General features: G+C 36.9%; 1 protein-coding gene across 2 annotated transcripts in view; it reads left to right on the forward strand.

The window, feature by feature from the left end:
* lmgA (anaphase promoting complex subunit lemming A) overlaps positions 1 to 24,836 on the forward strand; it is a 160,081-nt gene that overhangs the window by 18,557 nt on the left and 116,688 nt on the right. The window contains exons 3-4 of one of the 2 annotated variants that reach the window (XM_083125152.1): positions 2,652 to 2,786; positions 13,604 to 13,919. In XM_083125152.1, the coding sequence (XP_082981278.1) occupies positions 2,652 to 2,767 (116 nt within the window). In that variant the 3' untranslated portion in view covers positions 2,768 to 2,786; positions 13,604 to 13,919. Of the gene's footprint in view, positions 1 to 2,651; positions 2,787 to 13,603; positions 13,920 to 24,836 lie in introns of those variants that run through there. The other variant, XM_083125153.1, reaches the window with a different exon arrangement.

The raw sequence follows: 24,836 nt of genomic DNA on the forward strand, positions 1-24,836 counted from the left end.
TACTCTCTCCAGCTGCCACTTGCTGCTTTCAAACATGCCATGAATGCATGGGCATATATTAAGGGGGGGGGTTCAATGGGTCCAACCCTCCCCCTCTTAGTTTCAGTAAAATTACCAGATTACCTGTTCTATCCGCTATGCGCAGAGACTTGTTCGTAAAAATTTCCTCAGACTTATTTTGTTCTCATAAATTACAAGCGTATAGAACGGTATAGGGATGGGAAAGAAATTAATTCTACACACCAGATGGGACGGCAAAGCAAATGTCTGCAATTTCCTGAAAGTTTCAGAATTTCACAAATTCTATAATGCCGCATGTAATTTCTGCCCCGAAGCAGCTGCTTGTGAACTTATAGCGCAAACATTATAATTTCATTAGAAGTTCCCAATATGGTTTGTTACCATTCAAGATTTAAGTATTCCTCAGGTTCTAATTTTTGGATAATTTCAAATTTCCCAACTGTTTGATAATCCCGAAAGTCGATAAACCATTTTCCAAACACTAGATCGGAATGGGGAACTTGTCATTATTGGAAATTGTAACTGCATCTGGGTTAGCTTCAGCTATTAGTACTTCTACTCTCTCTGAATTGAGTGAGTGTGGATTTAAAAAGAAAAAAAAATGTTGGTGAAGAATATGATGGTGCTGATGTAATGGGTGGTAGAATGAAGGGGGTGAGATAGATAGATAATTTCAGAGAAGTGTCCAAAAGCAATTTTTGTACATTGTTCAGCACATATTTTAATTTCTGTGGATTTTCTGCGATACTGTCAAATCAGGTATATTTTTTTTTCCATGGAGTCTTCTCAAAGGAGCAGCCCCCCGTGGTTAGCACATCGTGGGTCCCAAGTTCGAAACCCGGAATGAGCATGGGCTTTTGTGGGTGTCCTTTCATCAGTTTCATCATGTCATCATTCATTACGATCTTCGGAAATTAGCAGAAAGTGGCACAGAAAGCAAATTAAAATAATGCAAATAAATCAATCTTCTCAAAGTAATTTGGTTGTAAGAAATGCAGTGCAAGATGGCTAGGGAAGTACTACAACGTTCTCAAGTTGTTAGACACAAGATGGACAGAAAAGTATCAATACTCAGTAGGCTGACTTGTGAAATCATGTACACTAATAGCAACTTTACTGATGTCCTTTTTGGACCATTTTGTAGTAGAAATGAACCGAAGTTTCTCTGAACACAGTCAATACATTGAAAAATTGCAACAACTTATTCCAATATGAAATGCCTATTCCTCATTCATTGGAACAGTGTGTCAAAAATGTTAGATGGCCTGGTTGATATTTTTTACATTTTAAAATCGGAATGAAAAATGTGGCAAACTAATTGAAAAGATATGTCCAGGGTCTGCATTTTAGGCAGTAGAAAATTGTGACAAGCTCTTGTAATGCACAAATTGTTGGTGATCTTGGCTACACTGACAGTTTCATCTTCAATACCCCATGTATTTAACAGTAAGGAGGTTGAAATAATGTCCTCACAATTAAACGGGAGATCCTCTACTAATGGACCCTGCACTGTTAAGTGTGCATACATGCGAATTTTAAAATAACACCGATGATGTTATTTTCAATTTTGTAGCAAGGAGGAAAATACTAATTCTAACATTGTAATTCTTTTTTTAAAGAGATGCTGGGATTAGCTTTTTCAAAGCATTTTCTGCTCATTTTATGTAGAAAAGTTAGAAGTTCATAGATAGACTTAATTTAATAAATGTGTGACCATTCAAAGTGAATTTTAATAGCCAGATCAACGTCCCGGATTTTCAGGGACAATCCTGGAATGGTATAATTTGTCCCGGTGTCCCGAATAGTTTCTTCGGGATGCACAAATGTCCTGGTGGGAAAAACAAAATGATTAAGACTATACTTTCCTGAACTTTATTTATATTTTAAAATTTTATGTAAAATTGGACGTAATTTTAAAATGCTCATTTTACAAAATTATCTAACTCTACATTGAAGCACTCCTTCTCCATAATACAAGAGTTAACGAGATACAGACAGTACTGCAAACATCTTTGACTTTACGATGGTGCCGTCATCTGCTAGTGGTGCTGAATTTCAGTTACGATTCTCTTCCATTGTATAGTAACCTGCTTACTACAAAGTGTCAGTGCTTGGGTGCCTGTTCATTCCTATGACACCAGTAATACTCTGCCACAAAATCATGTGCATTTAAAATTATGGATCGTATTTGCAAACAAAACCAGGAACTGTTTACATGTATCCGGTTTCTCACACTCTTTTACACCTTCAAATCTCGAGCAATTTTTAAATAAAAAGAAATATGTAAAACTTCGGGGAAAATCTGATTGATCAAGACCTAATGAATAACTCCTTAGAATCTAGAATATGCTGTTTGCCATTTTGTTGTAGCATTTCTCTTGAGTTTGAGTTGTTTTTTAGTGAACTTGATGCACAAAACGGCTAATCAGGACTGGACCTACAGTTTAAAGTGGAAACCAAACCATTCTGTGCCTCCACAGGGTATCAAACCCGGAACCCCTTAATTTGCATTTTTCTTGCAACAGTTGTTGTTTGCCCCTTTTTTATGTTCCAAAAGAAAATTGAACATGTATCGCATGCAGTTTTCATGGTGACGCCTTATGTGTTGAAAGGGTTTCTTTTGTTTTCAGTGTGGGGCCAGTGTTCACATTGTTTTCATATCCATTGCATCATGAAGTGGCTTAACTCCCAGCAAGTACATCACCAGTGTCCCATGTGTCGCCAGGAGTGGAAATTCAAGGAGTAAAGGTGGATTCTCAAGAGAGGTTAGTTTGCTAGTATGCAGAGTATGTGTGTGTGTGTGTGTACATGTGTTCACAGGGTGGTCTGATGATATGGCTGTAGTCTAAAAATGTACATTTGCTATTTGTTCACAAATTCAAGTTCTTTACATACAGAAGAACATTACGTACGTGAAATTTAGAAGATTTCGCACTTCCGCATTGCACAATTTAATGGTTCAATCCTATTAATTTCGAAGATCCACTGTCTTCAATCACAAAAGGGTACGGCGTTTGAAGCGCCATTCCAGTACAATGAAAGCAGGTTAACATTCAAAGTATAGCCCCTCGTGTTGGACTGTCTGCAGCCACCTTCCTGCCAGTTCCTAGATTCTCAGAGTCTGTTACCCAGGGGTGGCTGGACCGTGGCTGATCTTCGACATTTGTGCAACCTGCACGAAATTTCTGGAACCAACGTGTTGCTGTGCTGTGGTTCACTGTAGCTTCCCCTTTCGCATGACAAATGTTGCGGGTTGCTGCCACAGCGTTATGCCCAAGTTTGAACTCGTACAGTAAGAGTTCACGGATCAGACGTTGTTAAACACTCATCGTCACTGCCACTCACAACTGACTGACGATAGTGATGGAGTGGCGCCCTCCGTGTAATATAGTCTCCGTGCCACACTACCTCTTGGGCCAGTTTGCCCTTGTCCTTACAGTCGCTCACGGTGTATACACGTGCCCGCTGTTTGGGTTGTGGAAATATTGCAAGACTTATGACTCACCCTTGTATGACAAATTTGATTCCTTCCTACACAAAACATTATTGTACCCCTAAGGGCATGTCACTCACTTGCACTACTTAAGGCTCAATTAAACCTTTGGCTGATGGCAGCAAATACTTTTTCTAATTTTCTCCTTTTTAAAAATCACTAGAATGCAAAATCAGAAAAATTGCATTCACATAAATCTTCGTGTTGTTTGCTCTCATTGTTGTCTACATATTAAAACACATGTCAAGGATGAAAATGGAAGAGAGAGTATTTGGTGACAAAACCATTCCTTGACCATTAATGCACTTGCCACTGAGGTGGCTAAAGCAGGGATAAATAACAACAGGGAAGTGGAATAGCGATGGGAGCAATTTATCCCCTTCCTCTTCTCTGATCTTTTCCCCACTGCTCCACCCTCCAATTCGTTGCATTTATGGGCATGCGATACAGTTTCCACGGGTCTATTCCCAAGCTCTTCCGTCCGTGACAGTGTGCCAACTTAGCTCTCTTGGAGCCAGATCTGGCTCTTTCGTACACTCGTTCGGCTGTAAACTGGGATGCCCAACCTCGTGCCCCACTATGATACCATCACTGGTTTCGGCCTACATAGACCAACTTTTGTCATAATTATACATTTTGCACGTGACGTGATATTGGCTGCGTCATCCCACTCCCTCTTATCTCCCCAGCTAGTTCTTTATAGCGCCGTGTTTGACGTGAAATTGACATAATATTGTTATCAAGGAATTCTTTATTTTCGATTTCATACGACCATCTGTGGATTATTGAGATGGGCAATGCTGCCGGATCTAGATGTTGAAAACAAAGAATAAATTGTCACCAATTTAGAGTTAACGATAATAGCAGTGCTCCCACCCCTTTGACAACTAACATTACCCTAGGAGGCACTTTATCCAGTCTTCGTAAATCTAGCTCCTTGAAGTCAGTCTTAACTCCATTTAAGGTGAAATTTAGTTCTTTTATGCACATCAGGTTTGGCAACACTGAAAGGAGGCAAGGAGAAAAGCATTGATCTTATGGGAGTATCATTAGATTTGTTCTCCTGCGAATATGAAACTTCCGATGGAATAGAAATATCAACAGGAGGAGGCCAGTTTGAAGATGGATTTCACCAGCGGAAAGTCGAAACTTCCAATTGATTAGCCGTAACTTGATGTTGAAGTTGATTCCCCATAAAGAATACATGGGATTCCGAAAATTCTTATTGATCATATTTTTCAAACATCGTGTCTAGCGTAATAATCAACATAAAAAAATGCTTCCACTTGCAACATGGAGAGAAATTCATACTCTTTGATACACCCAGGTTTTTTTTTTTTAGAAGCAGTGCACATTCGGGTGATATTGAAATAAATGCACAATTGGTGCGTAACTGTATCTCCTCCCCTTAATGATCCTGTCTCGATTCCGCACATCTGAAAATGTAGCACCTTCTGCAGCTAGCATGGAAATGTCTAGTAGTAAATAAGATGTTTTAAGAGAAAACTTAAGACTCTGTAATATATCGGGTGGGCTGAAAAGTTCGTAGGCTGACTCATAGATGGCGTTACTAGAATTAAATCCATGTGATTTTTATTTAGTACTAACCTTCAAAATATACGTGTATAAATTTCACAGCTGCTGGAAAATTAGTTCGTGAGATATAGCATTGTGAGTGAAGCAGCTTTTGTTATTGTGAAAAAATGGATAAAAAAGAATTTCGTGTGTTAATAAAGCATTGCTTTTTGGCGAAAAAAAATACTGTTGAAGCCAAGGCTTGGCTTGATAAACATTATTCGGACTCTGCACCAGGAAAATCAACCGTTGAGAAGTGGTTTGCTAAATTTAAACGAGGCGAAATGAGCATTGAAGACGATGCACGCAGTGGACGCCCCAAAGAGGCTGTTACCGACGAAAACATCAAAAAAGTCCACAAAATAATTTTAAATGATCGTAAAGTGAAGTTGATCGAGATAGCTGAGACTTTAAAAATATCAAAGGAACGTGTTGACATATTGTGCATGAATATTTGAACATGCGAAAGCTGTGTGCAAAATGGGTGCCGCGCGTGCTCACAATCGATCAAAAATAAAAAAATGGCATCGAAAAATTGTATGACCGCTATAATCGTTGTATCGCCCTCGAAGGCAACTATATTGAATAATAAAATCGAATTTTGTCAAAAAAATATTTTTTTTACTATGTTAGCCTACGAACTTCTCAGCCCAACTGTTACTTTGGTTATTTCATAGCTTTTATGGATTGAAAATGATATTCAGAATATACATTAACACTTCTCATATTGATAATGGATAACTTATTGTTCTGCTACTGAAAACGTATTCATTAACACTTCCAGTGCTGACTAATGAATTCTTTACTTGTTCTTCTACTGTCAGGTCTTCAATGTAGCAAGATGTAATTAGTTGCATACACTGTCTTCTAGCCGACTCTGTGGCTGAATGTGTTAAGTGGTCGACTTTTGATCTTGCCACCATGGTTACCAGTTCGAATCCCACCCTGGGCATGGGTGTTCTTTATGAATGTCCCTTCATCAATTCTTATCTAATCATCACTCATCCTCATCATCACCATTAGCCAAAAAGGGATAGGAAAGTGACGCTAAATAGCAAGAAACATAAGCTTTCTCTCATGTTGCCCTTCTGAAACAATGCTCTACAGATTATACATTACAATGATGTTACAAATACAAGTAGATATTCTTAGTCAAACTTATGACCTCATACTTTGCAGTTTGGTAAATGGTTTGTCAAGGATCACAAATTACTATAAAATATAATTAACTATGGCTTCATAAACTTACGTTCAAGTAACCTTGAATTTTGTTACAATATGTTGCATATGACCCAAAATTTATTCACTCATTTCAATCACAATCAAATAGCAGATATCCGTTATCACACTTTTCCGACATTGTCCACACATTGTCAGCAAAAATAAAAAAATTGCCAAAACTTGGAGTCAAACCAAGAAATTACTTTTGATTAACCTCGTGAGGTAGAAAAGCAATGTAAACCATCAAAAGTAGAAATAGAACTTGGAAGTTGCAATGTTACCGAGACAGAATCTCCAAGAAGATGCACTAAAATTCAAATGGAAGTTAGCATCAAAATAATCATATTGGTCTTTACTCCGCATAGTTTGAAAGAATCGAACAAGAGTTTAATATACCAACCTCCATGACGTACTGGTTAGCTTAACATCCTCCAAAACCAAAAGCCCCAAGTTTGAAACCCTGTTGGGCATGGATATTTCATTGTGTTTGACCCATCATCCATTTCATGAGTTCATCATTCATCCTCATCTTCACAATTATCAGAAGAGGTAGAAAAGTGATGTGAAATAACCAAAATAGATAGACCGAATGTCAGTTATGGTGGATGAAGTGGCGTGCCCGGGATTTTCGAAAGGGATGGGTTATGTACACTTTTTCTAGTAGTCAGCCCTAATTTTGCAGTCTTTTCCTTCCTTTGATGTTCTTTTTTAAGGAATACTGGGCCAAAAAAGGGAAGGGGGGTTATAACCCCCACCAACCCCCCCTTGGGCACACCAATGGAATACGATATGTTTTATGTTCCTGAAAATTTAGAGCCTTGGTAGTCTAGTCGGTAGGGTGTCTGACTGCTATGCAGGAGACCTGGGTTCGATTCCTGGAGTGGGTGATCTAAGGTCAGAAGTTTTCCAGCTTTGTCCCTTCCATAAAGAAGCTCTGGAGCTCACCCTACCTCAAATCAATGGGACCTGGGGTCAACACCTTGAGCATAGTGCTGAACACATCACCTCCAAAATAAGGGTTCCCAGGTTCGAAAAACCTAGTGGAGCCACATGGTGGTTTGGATCCCACTTTAAACTGTAGGTCCAGTCCCGATTAGCCTTACTGTGCATAAAGTGGACTTAAAACACCAAATCAATCAATCAAAATCACCTCCAAAATTTCCGAGATCGAGAATGTGTGGGGCCCTACCTTCACATCCCTTAAATGTGCTTTCATGTCATGGTGCTGTATGCATGGGAATTTTACCTTTTTTTACCTTATGTTCCTGAAAGTTTACAACATTGGTTTGGCAACAGATGTAATGAGGATTTGCATTCTTTCCATGAAGAGAAATAAGATGCATGCCTGTAGCAACCACCCACCCTTCGTTCAGTGACCTTTACTAGCAGTCAAATTGACTCTCAACAGACCTGTTGTGTTGCAGGGAGCATATAAAAGCTGTCTCAAAAATACTGGCTTTTTTGAAATGGTAAATAAAAGAAGATGATGAACTTCAAACTAAGTGTATTCATGGTTATGAATAGTATAGGGTATGCCATTACTAAATTAATTCACTCACAGTCACAAGATGGCCTCATGTCTTGAAGATGACGTCGTTAAAATTACTACCATTTTTGCGTAAACATTCCTGAAGCCGTCTAATAACATCGTGCATGGTTCGACGTAACATGCCCCCAGGAATCTGGTTGATATCCTCGATGATTCGTGTCTTCAGTTCCTCAACTGATGCAGGTCGATGTTCGAACACCTTTGTCTTGAGGTAACTCCACAAAAAGAAATAGCAAACAGAGAGATCTGGCGATCTGGAGGGCCATGGGATGTCACCAAATTGAGAAATCAGTCTATTGCCAAACAACTGTCTCAATGCTGCAAATGACTGCCGAGTTGTGTGTGATGTTGCCCCATCCTGTTGAAACCAGGCATTGTCACGAATGTGTGGAAAGCGATTTAGTTCTTGAGCAAGGAAGTTGTTCACCATAGCAACATAACATTCGGAATTGACGGTTACTGGGTTATCTTTACCATCTTCAAAGAAATAAGGGCCTATGATGCCAGATGATGACACTGCATACCATACCGTCACTTTCTGGCTGTGTAACAGCACTTCATGCACTAACTGCAGGTTTTGAGAGGCCCAATACCTGAAATTTTTCTTATTGAAGAAGCCGCTGAGATGAAAATGGGCCTCGTCTGACAACCACACCTTGTCAATGAACTGTTTGTCAATGTCCAATTTTGCCAGCACTGCTGCACAGAAATACCTGTGTTGCTTGTGGTCGTTTGGTTTCAATTGCTGGACAGTCTGAAGTTTGTATGAATGGAACTTAAGGTCAAACTTCATTATGCAGTGCACACTTGATCTATGCAGCTGTAGAGATGATGCTTGGCGTCGAACAGAGCATCTTGGACTTCTCTCTATAGCAGCCTGGACAGCCTGCATTATCCTGTGTTTGAGCACTGGGAAGTCGACCTGTTTATTTCAGCTTCAAGGTCGAACCTATTTCTTCAAATTTTTTAACCCAAGTTCGCACTGCATGCACGGATGGAACTTGTACATGCCACAGAAGTTGATAATGTTGCCGAAAATTATGACATGCAGCCTCCACACTGTCGTTATTCTTATAATACTCGTATGCTTTCACAGCGTATGCACGCTGCATACCGTCCCACTTCTCCATGATAACTGAATGGCATGGTACCTAATTCATGTTGTGATGCATTACGCGGTGCCACATGTATTGCAGTGTTGCAAACTAACAATTTCAAAGAAGCCTGTATTTTTGAGACACACTTTACAACAAGTGATTTTAACCTCTGAAGCACTATTGTCAAGAAATGGGTCAAACAACCTCCTACTCATTGTGCAGATCAGTAAGCTGTTGGGAATCCAGCTGCCACAAACTGCACAGTATTGGAAGTAATCCTTCAGTATAGCAAATGCAAATTCACATCTGATATCCAAAGGTACAGACAATTTGGACAATTATGCCCTGTTGGTGTGGGCTTGTGTAAACAATATTCAAGTTCAGCCAGAGCAACCTTTGACAGTTTTCTGTTTTAAAACTTTCTATTCACATTCCTAAACCTTTCATTGATTCCATGGTGTGTGCAAGTTTTACTCAAGTCAACATGTGATGGTGAATTTCCACAGGTTCCAATCCCTCAACCAAACAAAACACCAAAGTGCATAGTTATTTTATGGTACAGTCATCCAATGGAGTGTTCATGTTTCTGCCTTCATGCTATGCACAGTTCATGGTCAAACTACGTCTTACAGGCCATATGAAGCTGACACCACTGTTCTAAACTTTAGAATGTTACTACTTCTTTTCAAATAGCTCCTCAGTTGCCTTTATAATTATTGTTAAACACAACAATTGTGAGTCTTCCCCCATATTTGCATTTGAATTTGCACTAAAGGCAAAAGTGTTATAACACTAAGCTGTAAGATTGGGTTTGAATCGTAGGATGTGCTTCAAATTGTTGACTAGGGATGGCCAAATTGGGATTTTTTAAAATCCAGATAATAGAAATGAAGAATCCAGATTCAGAGGCAATCTGGATTTTGGAGCGAAAAGGATTGCAGAATGAAAATAGATTTTGGAAGAAAAGCCTCCAAAATTCAGATAGTAAATTTTGTGAATTTGGATTTCAAATTTTCCTCCAAAATCTGGATAGTAAATTTTCCGAATCCAGGTTTCAAGTTTTCCTCAAAATCCAGATAGTAAATTTTCCAAATCTCAATTTCAAATTTTCCAGATTTTTTTTTTTTTTTTTTTTTTCCATCCCTTGTGTTGACCCAACATCCTAAGGATTATTGGAAACCCTTTGAAATAAATAGTTGATGGCTCTGGAAAGCCAATCAACGTGGTAGTGGGACTTTCAAGAACTGCTCATGCATCACCCAGTAGGACATCATATTTTGCTTCTCAAAGGACTGTTGGGGTATCGATTATGGGTTATTTAATCAATTCATAATCTTTTTATGGTCCTTTTAACATGTGTCCCATGATACAGCCTGTGGGTTCCTGTTTAATCCCTAGTGGAGGGAGGCACATTGCACAGTGTTTCAGATCTCACTTAAAACAGTGTAGATCCAGCCACAATTAATTTATCTGAGCGGACTTAAAATAAATTTTGCCTGCAGTACAGTGTGCTAAAAGAATTTCTAACAAAACTGCATTTTATGCCTGTTCTATTCCCACTTGTATCATTGTGTTCAGTTTACGTACATATTATTGACAATAGAGTAATGTGTGTTGTAGGATTTTGTTCAAATAACAGGATATCCCTGAAGGGAGACTGTAAATGATAACATGAAAAAGAGTGGGGGGGATAAATGAAGGGAATTTATATACATCAGCAGGTTGTTATGGCAACAATGCAATTAGTCTGAGTGGCAATCATAGTAATTGCATTGCACCCCAAGAACTTTTAAATCGCAGTAGTCTGTTTACCTGAATATGTTTGAAATTGCTCATGTCTTAATTACTTTAATTGCGATAATGCCGAGCACATTTAGCACCTCAGAACAGTGTTCTATACTAAAGGCCCAAGATTAGGTTTACCAAAACTATGTCATAATTTTGTATCATTGTTATAGATGTATGATGATACACAATCACACATTTAATTCAAAGTTTATGATATAAATTGTCCTCAATAGCAAGCAGTTGGTTGAAATAATGTATTATCAGTATTCGGTAAATGGTGGGGGTTCTAATGTTCTGATATTTAACCGTGGAGCGTTTCATAGTAAATGCAGGTCCAATTTGCTTGGTTTGTAGCGTAACTCCTTTAAATATGTTTATTGGTTTTTGTCACTCGGTCCTAAGGATTCAATTTTGTCATTAATATATTTTGCTACTATGTATCTCCAAAGTACTAATCATTTCCTGAAGTCATCTCTTCTCATTAGTCTTATGTACCCATAGGCCCAGGTTGGCCTCTATGGCATAGTGGTTAGCACATCGTGCTACGATGCAAGGGTGCCAGGTTCGATTCCCGGTCTGGGCATGGATGTTTGTGAATGTCCATTCATCAATTTCATCATATCATCTCCATCTTCACAAATTATCCAAAAGTGGCACAAAAAGTGAAGTAAAATAAAGCAAATCAATCAATCAATCAATCAAACCATAGGTCCCGGTATGCAAAACACTTATCAGAATGGAGAACTTTTCATGTAAAGAGCACAGCATTACAAGAGAGGTGACTTGGCAACATTATAATTAAAGTGTAAATCACCAATTCTGAGACCTTCTGTAAACAAACCGTCTCACCGATTCGATGTATCACTGAACACGGAGACCTTCCCGCACGCATAGAACTCGCCATGTTGAAAGTGGCACTACTTCCTTGCTGTTCACATATTATTTTTAGAAAATAACTAGTGTTATAAAATATCATTATCTACACAAATCTCTAAGCTCAGCGAAAGTTACAATGCATATTCCTACAAAATGTTCACACTTATCTTGCCTTGCCATGTCACCAAGTTATTTTACGAAGTGCACTATATTTGGCGGAACAAAAATCGTTATTAGGATGCTTGTCAAAGTTTCCAACCGCAATAAATTTATGAACTTTCTTTGTCTTGTTTTGATCATCATCATCATCAATATATTTATTGTACTTACAGCATTGCATATGGCTGTTTATGCCCATTATATATTTCATTTACATAAGATACAATTTACATAAAATCTACAAACAAATTTCAAATACACTCCTCTCTATATCAAACCTTAGAAATATACATTACCATGTTATATCATTTTGTCTAAAAAAATTCAAGTAAAATATATTCAATTTGCAATCAAGAAAGAAGCCAAATTTATGGGAAATGATTACTGGTACAATTAGTTAACCATAAAGGTGAAGCAATAAGTACAAAGGAAAGAGCATTGGGTTTAAAGTGAGATGTCATTTGCGGCAGCGTATCCCATACTACAAATTGGCTGTTGTTTTACCTTACGTAATGAATCCTGTAACAACGCTGGATTTTCGTGTGGATTATTTTACTTCTATGCTTTCTGCATGCACGTGGTTTTGTTTACAGAAGGTCTCAGGGTTGGTGATTTGAACTTTACTTACTATTTCCACTTCTTGTTTATTTAACCCATTCGCCTACAAATTTTAGAATTTGAAATTTCCCCTGGAACTGGATTTATATGACAGCTGATTGCAATTTTTCCCCACTCCTTTTAATATATTCGTTTATGGAAATAAATAAATAAATCTGCTGGTTACATTGATGTGAAATTTTGTATTTATGAAGTAAAATAGCAAAATATGCTTTTATCTCATCTTTATTCACATGAAACTACTTTGAGTCACACTGTCATATAAGAAATCACAGATGCTGGTCTCCATGTTGCAGTGGGTAGCAAACATGCTTAATATCCAGTTTCCAGGTTTGAATTCTGTTTCATCAGTTGTTATTAACCAAGAAATAGAGAAACGACATGAAATAACCAAAATAAAAAGTGGAGAAAATTGACAAATTATGATGTTCCATAAACTTTTCATTAAGACCCCATGATGTTACAAGAAATAATCAGAGAGTCACAATACATCTTACAATAGTCACATACAGTATGGTTGAACGAAACGTTAGTTATGTCTTTGCAAATGAATCAACTTACCGTATATTTCTGAATCCAAGGTTTTTTGCCACTATTCGTGCCCAGAAGTATGGGGTCGTCTTGCTTTCGCGGCATATGATGTGCCGATCTGCTATGGGAAGAAAAGCAAGATCACAATGACAGTGGCAGTGACACTGCACATTCTGTGGACCATTCCAGTGAGGAGGACTAAGTGGGATCTGTATCTGACTAAGGGATGTCTGTATCTGATTTTATTTTTTGTGTATTGTTACTTTTATTGTCTCCTTCAGTTACTTGTAATAAGGTAACCATTTGTAAGTTTTGAAATAGTTTTTCCTTAATCTCTTGTTGAAAAATGGGGGGTCGTCTTGGATTCGGAGTCATCTTGCATTCAGAGATATACGGTATATTTCACCCTCACTACCTTTCATTCCATAAAGTGGTGAAATATCAGAAAAAATTGGGATTGAGTTTTCTCGAACATTCTCTTGGAATATCCTCTTAATGGTGTCTGCTTTCAAGTTATCGTTTAGTTATGATTTACCTTTGTTTATTTTTGTTTGCTTACTTTTGTTAAAAGGCATTTATTTTCATTTTAAATTTACATTTAATTTCTATGTACATTTAGTTCAATTACAGTTTTTCTGTTTTATATTTATTTTGTTTATTTTTGTTTTTCCACAGGTGAGTTATTTACTTTGAACATGAGCTTTAAAGACAGTGATGCTTCCACACATTACAGTAGTTACGAGATAGTGGGGTTCTGTGGTGCATCATGCTGTGTGTAAAAGTACCTGATGAACTTATGGAAGTATAAAACTTTTTTTTTAAGATGTGATGTGTTCGAGGAATTTTAAAATACTATGGAAGCTGTTTTCTACCAGGAAATCATTTTTGAGCCACAACTGTGAAACTTTTATTGTAGATTTTTTTGGCATTCTTGTCCAGGCCATCTTGTATGCAATGAAATGACGGAATAAAATATTTATTTTAAGTGCCATTGAAAATCAAAATGGCTTCATTGTTTGATGAAATTCAGAGTGACCTCGTTCGTGTTACTTTGAATTTTTTACGCAAAAACTTCTTTATAAAGGTCAATGATATTGCATGGATCTTATTTTGAGTGACAGTAAAATTACTGCCATTACATATGCTGGTTAGAAATTAATTTGAGACATTTTTATGTCAACTCTGCACTTCCATTCTAGGTATCTGCAAAGGGTGGTCAAAAAGTTTTCACAATCCACTGTGACTTTTGTATTATTTACACTAGGGCAATGAAGTTTCATGTGAACATCATTTTGCTCCATGTAAAAGTTGACAGTTGTCATAAACATGTGTCTACTAGTCTGGAAATCCTGGAAAAGTCAGAGAATTTACTTTTTTTTCTGGAAAAGTCATGGAAATGTCAGGTAAATTTTATCTTTTTCTGAAAAAAAAAATCACTTCTAAATTTGTTCAATTTGATATACTAAGTATAGGGTGTTTTTTTTAGTGATAAAACTTTGAATTGAAATAAAACACACAAAAAATTAAGTTTGAAGCCAATTGTGTTTTTATTTGAAAGATAACTTTCTGACATTTACTTTTTGAAAATAATTTCTGGCATATGTCCACCATGACTAGCTGTGATGAACCGGATTCGATCAGTCCAATTTTGAACCACTTTTTCAAGTAATTGGAGACGTGTGTCGTTAATAACACGAGTTATGTTGGCTTCCAAAGCGTCAATTGTTGCTGGTTTATCAGCATAAACCAGAGACTTTACATATCCCCAAAGAAAATAATCCAGTGGCGTTAGGTCACATGATCTTGCTGACCAATTCACTGACAGCACCGATATTTCCGAAGTGCTCTATACATTTGGCAAACAGAACATTGATTTTGGAAATATATTTCCACAATTTGTAAACATTGTTGCATGATCATTTGCCAATGCTCACTGATATGAAATGACAAAACAACATGTCATCAAAAGAAAACAAATGACAGCTATCCCTATCGAAAGTTCTATCACTCTTAAAAAAACACCCTTTATTACCAGTGGTTAGACATGTTATATTAAATAACTGTGAGATAAGAGCTCATGTTTTGAATTCTTTATCATGTAGAAATCTACGACAATAAGTATGTTTTGGTATTTACCACTTTCTTTTTGCAATCTTTTGGTGGTGCTTGCAGGGTAATTGTTATGCATTTTTAGAAAACAAAACATAATTCTTTGAACAGTTGAACAATCTGCAAGTGTAACATTAAACTCACCCCTGATACATACATATTTGCTTCCCTCCCCCCTGTTCCAACGGCCATTTACTGTGGAGGTTCCCTTCTTACTATTATCATCTTTACATTTGAAGATAATATTCTAATACTTGGTTAAGTAGAATTCTAAGTGTGTGTTTAAGTAAAATATTGTGACCTCCTTCGAGACATATTTCTGTATTCTAATTTCTCTTATGATTTGGACTGGAAAATTTTTGTTCTTGGTCTGGAAAACTGGAAAAGTCAGGAAATTTTGTTTCTGTGAAACTGTAGACACCCTGACTTTTTGTTAAAAAGCTCTGACTTCAGGGTTAAATATCTCTGGTGGTCAGTTGTTTAAAAATCTGAAATTTGTACACAATAGAGTACTCTATGTATGATAAGTAACTTCAGTTAGAATTTTGAGTTTGAGATTCAATTGGTTTAAGAGATACGGTCATGTAAATCTCATGAAAAATTCAATAATTTGCATTAAATATGGCTAATTTAATTTTTTATTAACATATTTTGTGTTCAAATCCTGCAAACTGTAACTCAGAATGTAAATGAACAACATTAAAGTCCTGAAATGGATCTGCAATAAAGTAGATATACAAGGGCATGCTGAAAAGTAATGCCTCCTATTTTGTTGTTACTGTGTAAACACTTTTTTTGGATTTTGAGAAACCATGCATTGTACTTATCAGACATTCCTATGTCTCCATTGAAGGTTTTAAACTTCTTTCGCCAGGTTGTGCTGACAGTAGCGAGAAAAATGGCAGCATGTAACCATGAAATGTCGGTGGAGCTCCTGAAGCAGCGTGCGGTGATCGAGTTTCTAACCGCAGAAAATGTGCTCTCATTTGATATTCATCGGAGAATGAAGGCATTTTATGGGATGAATGTGTAGACATCAGTACTGATCTATGTTGGGCTGTTCAAGCTTGTAATGTAAACCACAGCTGAAGAACTCTCAATGTATGTGACAGAACGGAGTGGAAGACTGCATACTACAACTGATGGAGGTCATCGGAATCGTGTCAATGAACTCATTAGAAAATTGAGTTCTGAGAAAGACTGCCTGCCATGAAAGCAAAAATAGGGAAGGTTTCAGCTGCTTTAAGAAGAAATTCTGAGAGGTTATTTCATAGTGTAATGGAAAATCCTGAAGAAAATGTGGATCCCAGAGAGATGAGATTCTACCAGAACTAGGACAGTTTAGTCACAGAATTAGTTACAGTCCTTGCATTGAACCAGGACTGTAACTAAAATCTGTGAGTTTTATGAAATTATTGACTGCAGTCGTCTCTGTCCAGGCAAGAAAGACTGTTTATCTGGAAAAATAAATAATATGAAAGTTCATTAGCAAAAGCGGCTCATTCCTTGAAATCAGAATGAACTGTTTGTGGAGTTCAAGGAAAGAAACGCAGATTGTAGAACTGGAAGGTCAAAATTTAAATTAAAACTAAACTCCTCAGAACTATCTACAGCAACTGGACGTTCACACAATATTTCAGAATCATTATGTGAAGAAATTTCAATACTGTTAAACTAAGTAATTTACAGTAATAGCTAACAATAAACATTTGAAATCTCAATATGACATGAAATATTTCGTTTATGCGTTTCTAACATCCGTAAACTACAAGAGAAATAATTCTACAATGCAAGCAATACCTACATCCAAGAAGAAAATGTAATAATTAAAATATTTTGTACTATGGCATGCTTAAAAGTAATGCCTCCTATTTTTTTTATTGGAAAACAGTTGAATTTATTTGAATAAAAGAAATGCAGGTAACTTTCTAGAACTTTCTTATTCACATCTACATAATTACTTTTCCACGTAATTGCTCTGGCGATCAATACACATCTGCCAACGAGAGACCAGTTTATCAGTGCTGTTAATGTAGAATTGTTATTCTTGATAAGCCACAGTCTCACTTCTGTTTGCATGCATCATCAGATTCAGAGAGAACTCTTCTCAAGTGATCTTTAAGCTTTGAAACACATCATCTTCATTGAAGCAACTGTAGGCTAATGTCTAATCTTTTCTGTTTCATGTCAGGAATGAGCTTTCGAGGCACTCACCATGAACAAAGGTTTCGGTATCCCAGATCTGCGATTATCACCTGCAATCGCTCCCGTGATATGCCACATTTGAATTCAAGCTCTGCCAGGGTTATGCGACTGTTCTCTCCAATGAATTCATCGACACGATTCTGATGACCTCCATCAGTTCTGTCACATACGTTGAGAGTTCTTCAGCTGTGGTTTTCATTACAAGCTTGAACAGCCCAACATAGAACAGTACTGATATCTACACATTCATCCCCACAAAATGCCTTCATTCTCTGATGAATGTCAAATGGGGGCACATTTTCTGTGGTTAGAAATTCGATCACCGCACGCTGCTTCAAGAGCTCCACCGATATTGCATAGTTACATGCTGCCATTTTCCTCGCTACTGTCAGCACAACCTGGCGAAAGAAGTTTAAAACCTTCAATGGAGACATAGGAATGTCTGATAAGTACAATGCATGGTTGCTCAAAATCCAAAATGCATTTACACAATCGAAGTGCACTATTTTTTTCTCATCTGTGTAAATTCCTGAAAAATTCTTTGCTGGTCAATTACAATTTCCCTTTCTATGTTTAACAGTGATATGGAAGAAAAATTGTCTCGCCCATGGTTGACCTTAGCCATGTTTTAATACATCTCATTGCAGCTGTAGCCAAAGACACTGGCAGTCTTCCGTAGGTATATAATTAATCTACTTCAACTGTAAATAAACACCTACCCAGGATGTGATTTTATCGGAAGGTAGTGAAGGGATGAACTAAGTTGGTTTGCTATCTTAATAATCTTATAGACGTTTGCAAAGAGCTCCCCCAGAATACTATTTAGTAGGCTCTAATAAGTTCCATTCATTTAAACCTCGCATGCAGATCTTTTTTACCAATACACTATGCATGCTTATAATTGGACATTAATTGCTTAATATCTAATCTAACAGAAATCAAAGCCATTCTATGTTTCGTTGATTCAGATTATAGTCCAGTACTGCCTGCCTATTGGCAAATCAGAAACCAAATAAAAATGAACAGCAACATAAAGTTTTGCCAACATGTAATGAGCTGTGACGTATCTAAAAATATGCTTAACGAAATAATGTGGGACTCTAAAATTAAGTGCACTAAACTGGAACGTTCTAAGTAATATGATGCTTTCGGATCCATTGAAAGTGTCTATTGAAGAAATGAATTAAGAAAATGAAGAATTACGGACTATTACAAAATTAAGAACCTCACAAGTTAGTGAATTATCGCGAAAAGTACGATACATTCATTTTTTTTACTAAGAGAACTATCATTTCTGTCTGAAAACAAGATCTGAATGAAACAAAACCTAAAAAAAAAAGAAGTGCACTAATAAATGATGACATGAAGGATACAGAAAGTTGCTATCTAGAGGTGAAATAGTATTTAATTATCCTTAAAAATAGACTTTTAAATGAGGTTCATCGACCAAATAACTTTTATATAACCATGGCCAGGTGACTTCAAAAGAAAACAGATTATAACGTTCGAAGCAGGTTTTAATGATCACTTTGCCTATGCATTCTTTAAATTTCATTCTAAAATTCAATATGCTGCCTATCGCCTACTTTGTTTAATATTTATTTAGAAGATATAGTGAAAACTTGTTTCCAGGGCACAGGAGGTGTCAAATTAGGAGGAAGAAGAATAAACTGCATAAGATTTGCTGATGACATGGCATTATTCGCTGAGGATGAAATAACCATAAATAGTATGTTAGAAGAGTTAAACAGCAGCTGTGAGCAGTATGGGATGAAGATTAATGTAAAGAAGACAAAGGCAATGGTTATAGGACGGAAACCAAGGAATATTAATGTGAGAGCAAACAGTGAAAGAATCCAGCAAGTGGATAGCTTCAAGTACCTCGGATGCACTATAAGCAGTGACATGAGCTGCAACCAAGAAGTGAAAATGAGAATCGCAATAGCAAAAGAAGCTTTCAATAGAAGAAAAACTGTTTTTTGTGGACCCATGGACATAGGTCTAAGGAAGAGATTAGTGAAATGTTTTGTGTGGAGTGTAGCGCTATATGGTGCAGAAACCTGGACGTTGAGAAGAAATGAAGAGAAACGACTCGAAGCTTTTGAAATGTGGACATGGCGAAAAATGGAGCGTGTAAAATGGACGGACAAGGTAAGAAACGAAGCCGTACTGAAAAGAGTTGGTGAAAAAAGATCTATACTGGAGACCATCAAGAAGAGGAAAAGAAACTGGTTAGGACACTGTCTAAGAAGAAACTGCCTGCTAAGAGATGCCTTGGAGGGAATGGTTGAAGGAAGAAAAGTCCGTGGAAGAAAGAGATATCAGCTTATGGATGATATTAAATTAACTGGGTCGTATGCTATTACGAAGCGTAAGGCAGAGAACAGGGAAAGCTGGAGATTGCAGTGAAAAACCTGCCAATTAGGCAGAAAACAATGAATGAAAAAAAGTTTGTTTACTTTTAATAAACTCTCCAATCAAAAGGAATGATCATTCTGTCTTCTGTGCCTTAATTTCACAAACAGTATGATCACAAAATCAAAGAATGATTTTCTCGATAATTTCCAATCTCCAAAAGATTATTCAAATTTCTTGCTGTTGTATAACCAGCATAAGCACGTATTCTTCCACGATAATCATCCTGTGGGTTACTTGAAACAACAAATAATCTTCTTCTTACCTTCAGAAGAATCTATTTATCCTCAGACTCCAAGAGATAAATACCGGAGATTTCTAGCATCCCTAGAAGTGATCCACAAGTTTCACCAGACACGAGAAGAGTTGAACACAACTTTGAACTGCATAAACCTGGCACATCTGCACACATATTGCTGACGCGTTGCAACACACACAAAAGACTTGGAATAGAGTGATTTTGCCAATGAACTGTAGTGATCACCATTTAATAAAGCAATTATGCGCAATTGAATTGCTTGTACAGGATCGCAACACATTCACGTGACATTTAGGCATATTGAATCGCTTGTACAGGATTGCAACACATTTACGCGTACATCTTTAAATGTCCCCCACTGCAATACAAATCCACAGAAACTCAATTCACTTCTTTGAACTGACGCCATGTCAAAACTGATTCTGTTCAAGTCTCTACAATGACGGCTTCTCTTTTTCATGTTCGAAAAAAAAAAGCAATTGTAGGAACTCATTGTTGAAAGGCTACATTTATGTAAACACTGTATGCAACGCTGCTTTAGTTTGAATGTAACAATGTTTACCTAGCGCTCCAAGGTCGAAGACCAAAAGAAATAACGGTGATATATTTTCTTTGAGATCTTGTTGGGAATATATGGTCCCCGTAAAAAGACACACACACTTCAACTTTCATTGTATTCTACATCAGGACATAATTTGAAATTCTTTTCTTAATTGTGACTGCTACACCACAAAAGTAACACATGAAAGTTTCATGAGAATTATCTAATTATTGTGGGCAGTTTCTCTTTCCATAATTATTTTATGCATATATTGCATGCATTTCGGTGGCTAATGGCTGGTTCTGTGGTGGCTTAGCCCCCCCCCCCCCCCACCCAGCCCCTACCTTACTATGCCTCTACTACAGCTCTGGTGTCGACCATGCAGGATCATTGCAAGATTGTTGTGCATTGTTCAAAGATCAGATTTGGTAACAAACAAAAGTTCCACTTTCTTTTATCCTGGAAAATAAGTACTTCAGTTCTGAATTTACCAAGCAATAAAATTATTTTTCGTGGAATAAAAAGCATGGTAGTATAATAAATACACATCATGAAATTACTAACTTTATCTGCAAAACTTACTTTTAATGGTTCTATTAATTTTGATGGCCCCTGCCACGATTAGAAGTAAGTTTCTCAAATAAAGTTAGTAATTTGCTTACGAGTATTTATTAAGAAATCAAAGTAACAAAAGTGCCATTAGAATTATCAGGGTGTCTACCACTCTGGAAAACCTACAAATTTCAGGAAAATCTACTGTTTCTGGATATATATATATATATTAGTAATGCGCTGGCAGTAGGTTTTGAACAAAGAGAAAAGGACAAGTAAGGAAATACTTCAATTGATACTTGATACACTGAGTAGTACCAGTAGTTATAGCAAACATTGCATGTAAAAATTCTGTAGGAAATGGGGTCATGCTTTGAACTATTTTCATGTAGCCATCTACTACAGTAAGTGGCTATTGGCATTTACGACTTTCTTCTTGCAATTTTTTGGTCCAAACCCATCCTACTAAAAATAATGAAGATTAATTAATGTACATACATTAAGCCAGTATTTACATTCAAATTGTGTATAGTTAAGTGTGATTATTTATAATAATAAATATAAAATAAGTATATTAAATGAACTTAAACAGGAACAATTGGGAGGAAATTTTTATGTAACGAAAATCTGATTTCAACAAATCTGCTTCAAAAAATATGCACTCATGTTAAGTTTGATACTTGAGGTTTTTGTAAAAGGGGGTTGAGTCACTGAAAACACTTGTAAGAGTAGAAATTAATAACAATAAAAATTTCTTCCTTATCAAAACATTTTAAAGTGTATTATGTAATTGTACTAGAAGTTACAATTGCAATTTAGTGATATGCAATACATTTGACATTATGAAAGAAGTGCTTCTAAATTTGAAAAACCCTTTACCTTGAACAAACTTTCTTTGTGAGTATTTGTGATCGTAGATACATTTTCACTCCAGCATGTATATAATTATGGTATTAAAAATAGATAATTCCGTGTCTACACCAACAACTGTTGGTATGCTCCTAAGAGCACTTCATGCCATGAGCATTGCTAAAAACTTTTTGTGGTGTGGGGGTCATTGATAAAACTTGTTATTATTGTTGTTATGATGATGTCCTGCACCATGGCTGTACAGTGCAAACAAATGCATAGTTATTCTGTTTTGTTATGAACTTTTACACACCTCTTTCAAGAAAAGCTGAATACTTAGAAGGAAATTTTTAGTGATAAAATTTATGTTGTCTGACAGCTCACATATACAAATTTTTGGAATTGATGTTATTCAGCGAAGAAATTCCTCCAGAATTCATTGCACCATATTTCGGGCAAACAGATGAAATCCTGTATTGAAAACATGTGAAAACATTATTGTGCAGCGTATGGTCCTTGCCGAAGTGATTCAAGGTATAAATATCATGATTATACGAGGATCATCCAGAAAAAAAGGAACATTTTGGTGTAAAACCCAAATGACAAATATGTGCAAAAATTTATTGTACAGAAACTATGTACCTTACTCTACTTTTCCACATATTTGCCATACCCATTCAAGCACTTATCACAGTGTCTCGAGTCTCAATAAAGACGATATTATTATTAGTATCATTGTACTTGGTTGCTGCCCATGTAGTAACCACGCCTTGAGTTCATCAGCTGTGGAAAGTGCTTTCCAGAAAGAAAGTCTTACAATTTCAGGAACAAATCTGGGCTGTATGGCAGATGGTTGACTACGAGTACATCCCAACCAATATTTTGCAGTTGGTCCTGAGTTGCACCCGCTGCGTAAGGGTGAGCATTATCATGGACCAGATCTATACCACCAGACAACATGTCGCCACATTAAACTTGGCACACCATTTTCTCACAGATGATGCATTCAACATGTCATTATTGTATACTTCCATTATTTACTTATGAATTTCACTGGCACGAACTTTTCTAACATTCAGATTCAGATACCTTATCACACTCCTCACATCACACTTGACACGATTCTCAATTTTGTCGCACATGTTCAGAACTCGCACAGCTCGATTCCATACACATGCATACATGTCGGCACCATCTCACTGCTTGGTTCATACTGAGGGACCATAGGTGAGTGCTGTGTGCTATAGTCAATTGTTCCTTCTTTCTGGAAAGCACTTTGCCACTACTGATGAAAGACGCTTTCACTACATGGTTGAATACATTGGCGGCAATGGAGTACAAAGACGGTATCAACAAATGGATATGGCTAATATGTGGAAAGTAGATTAAGGTATGTAGTATGTACCATCTTTTTTTTGGAAACACATCGTTTGTTATTTGTGTTATACACCAAAACGTTCCTTTTTTTTCTGGATGACCCTTGTTTGATGAATGTGTATTTTTTTTATTTTTTTTTATACATATTTCGAAGTCCTACAGAAATCCTGAAGAGTATGTAAGGTGAAATGCAAATTTTCTCGCTATAAGAAGGCATCTCATACACTTCCCTTAACACACGTGAATCTACCCAGTTTATCAGTTTTTGGTGACATTCTGCTGTAAAATTCGTGTTTTGGGAAAATGATAGCCAAGGTCCAATTTTTCATGACTTTGAATGGGAAAAATTGTTACATGAAAATTTCAGTTATTTAGAATTAAAAGAGGTATGGGGTCTACCAATTTGAACGTCAGATCTTTAAAATTAGATAGAATGAAAACCACAAGTGATAATGACATATATTTTTTTTATTTTGAAGAGCAAACAATGGCATTATGTTTTGAACAGTATGTCGTTCAAATGTCCTCCTCTGCTTCGGTGGGTGGAATGAATTCTGAATGTCCAATTTTCCAGCACGTCTGCACACATGTTGAGCGGCATAGCCTCAATAGTTCGTTCGATTTTCAGTTTCAGGTCACGAACTGTGCGTGGCTTAGTCTCATAGACCTTAGATTTGACATAACCCCATAAAAAATAATCTAGGGGGGTCACATGATCTTGGTGGCCAGTTCACATCACCCTTTCTGGACAGAACTCGTGCGGGGAACTTTTCCTTCAATAATTCCATTGTTTGGCGAGCTTTGTGGCAAGTTGCACCATCTTGTTAGAAAAACATATTGTTGATGTCAAGATTTGCCAGTTTAGGCCACAAAAACTGCACCACCATATTCCTGTATTGCTCCCCATTGACAGTCACGTGATTTCCATATTGTTCCTCAAAAAAATAGGGCCCGATCATGGCATTGGCCCAAAAACCACACCACACAGTCACTTTCTTAGGATGAAGGGTTACGTCCAGAATCACTTGCGGATTTTCATCTGCCCAAATCCTACAGTTTTGTTTGTTAACATAGCCATGAAGAAAAAATATGCTTCATCGGAAAAGACGATGAAATTCCTCTCAATGCATGAAATGTCTGTCTAACTGAACACGAATTTTGATAATAAATTCGAATAATTTCTATGCGTCATTGCATTGTGTATCTCTCCATGATAACTTGCCACAGACTACTGCACACAGATGTCACAGATCCATCTTGTCATTCCAGTAAGTGTTGCCTCGACACTCTTTATAAGTTCTGATGTTCAAATTGGTATACCCTTTATTTAGTAACAACTTGAAAAATGACAAAAAATTGCACATGTGCCTTTGTCATAAAGGTGACGATAGTGATTGTTGTTGAATTTCTGTCCTGAATAGTGTTTGTGACTGAACGTTTATGAACCGCTGGTCTATTCTTACAAAGGACAAATACTTACAAAAAGTTTAAGAATCGTGGAATCTGTGAAAGGCTTACATAAATATTGTAAAGATAGAGAAACATCAGCATACAGCTCCATGACATGTAGCTTACTTATCCCCCTGTGCTGTAGTGTGCGA

This window comes from Lepisma saccharinum, chromosome 7 (assembly GCF_977018435.1).
Source record: "Lepisma saccharinum chromosome 7, izLepSacc3.1, whole genome shotgun sequence".
Classification (NCBI taxonomy): domain Eukaryota; kingdom Metazoa; phylum Arthropoda; class Insecta; order Zygentoma; family Lepismatidae; genus Lepisma; species Lepisma saccharinum.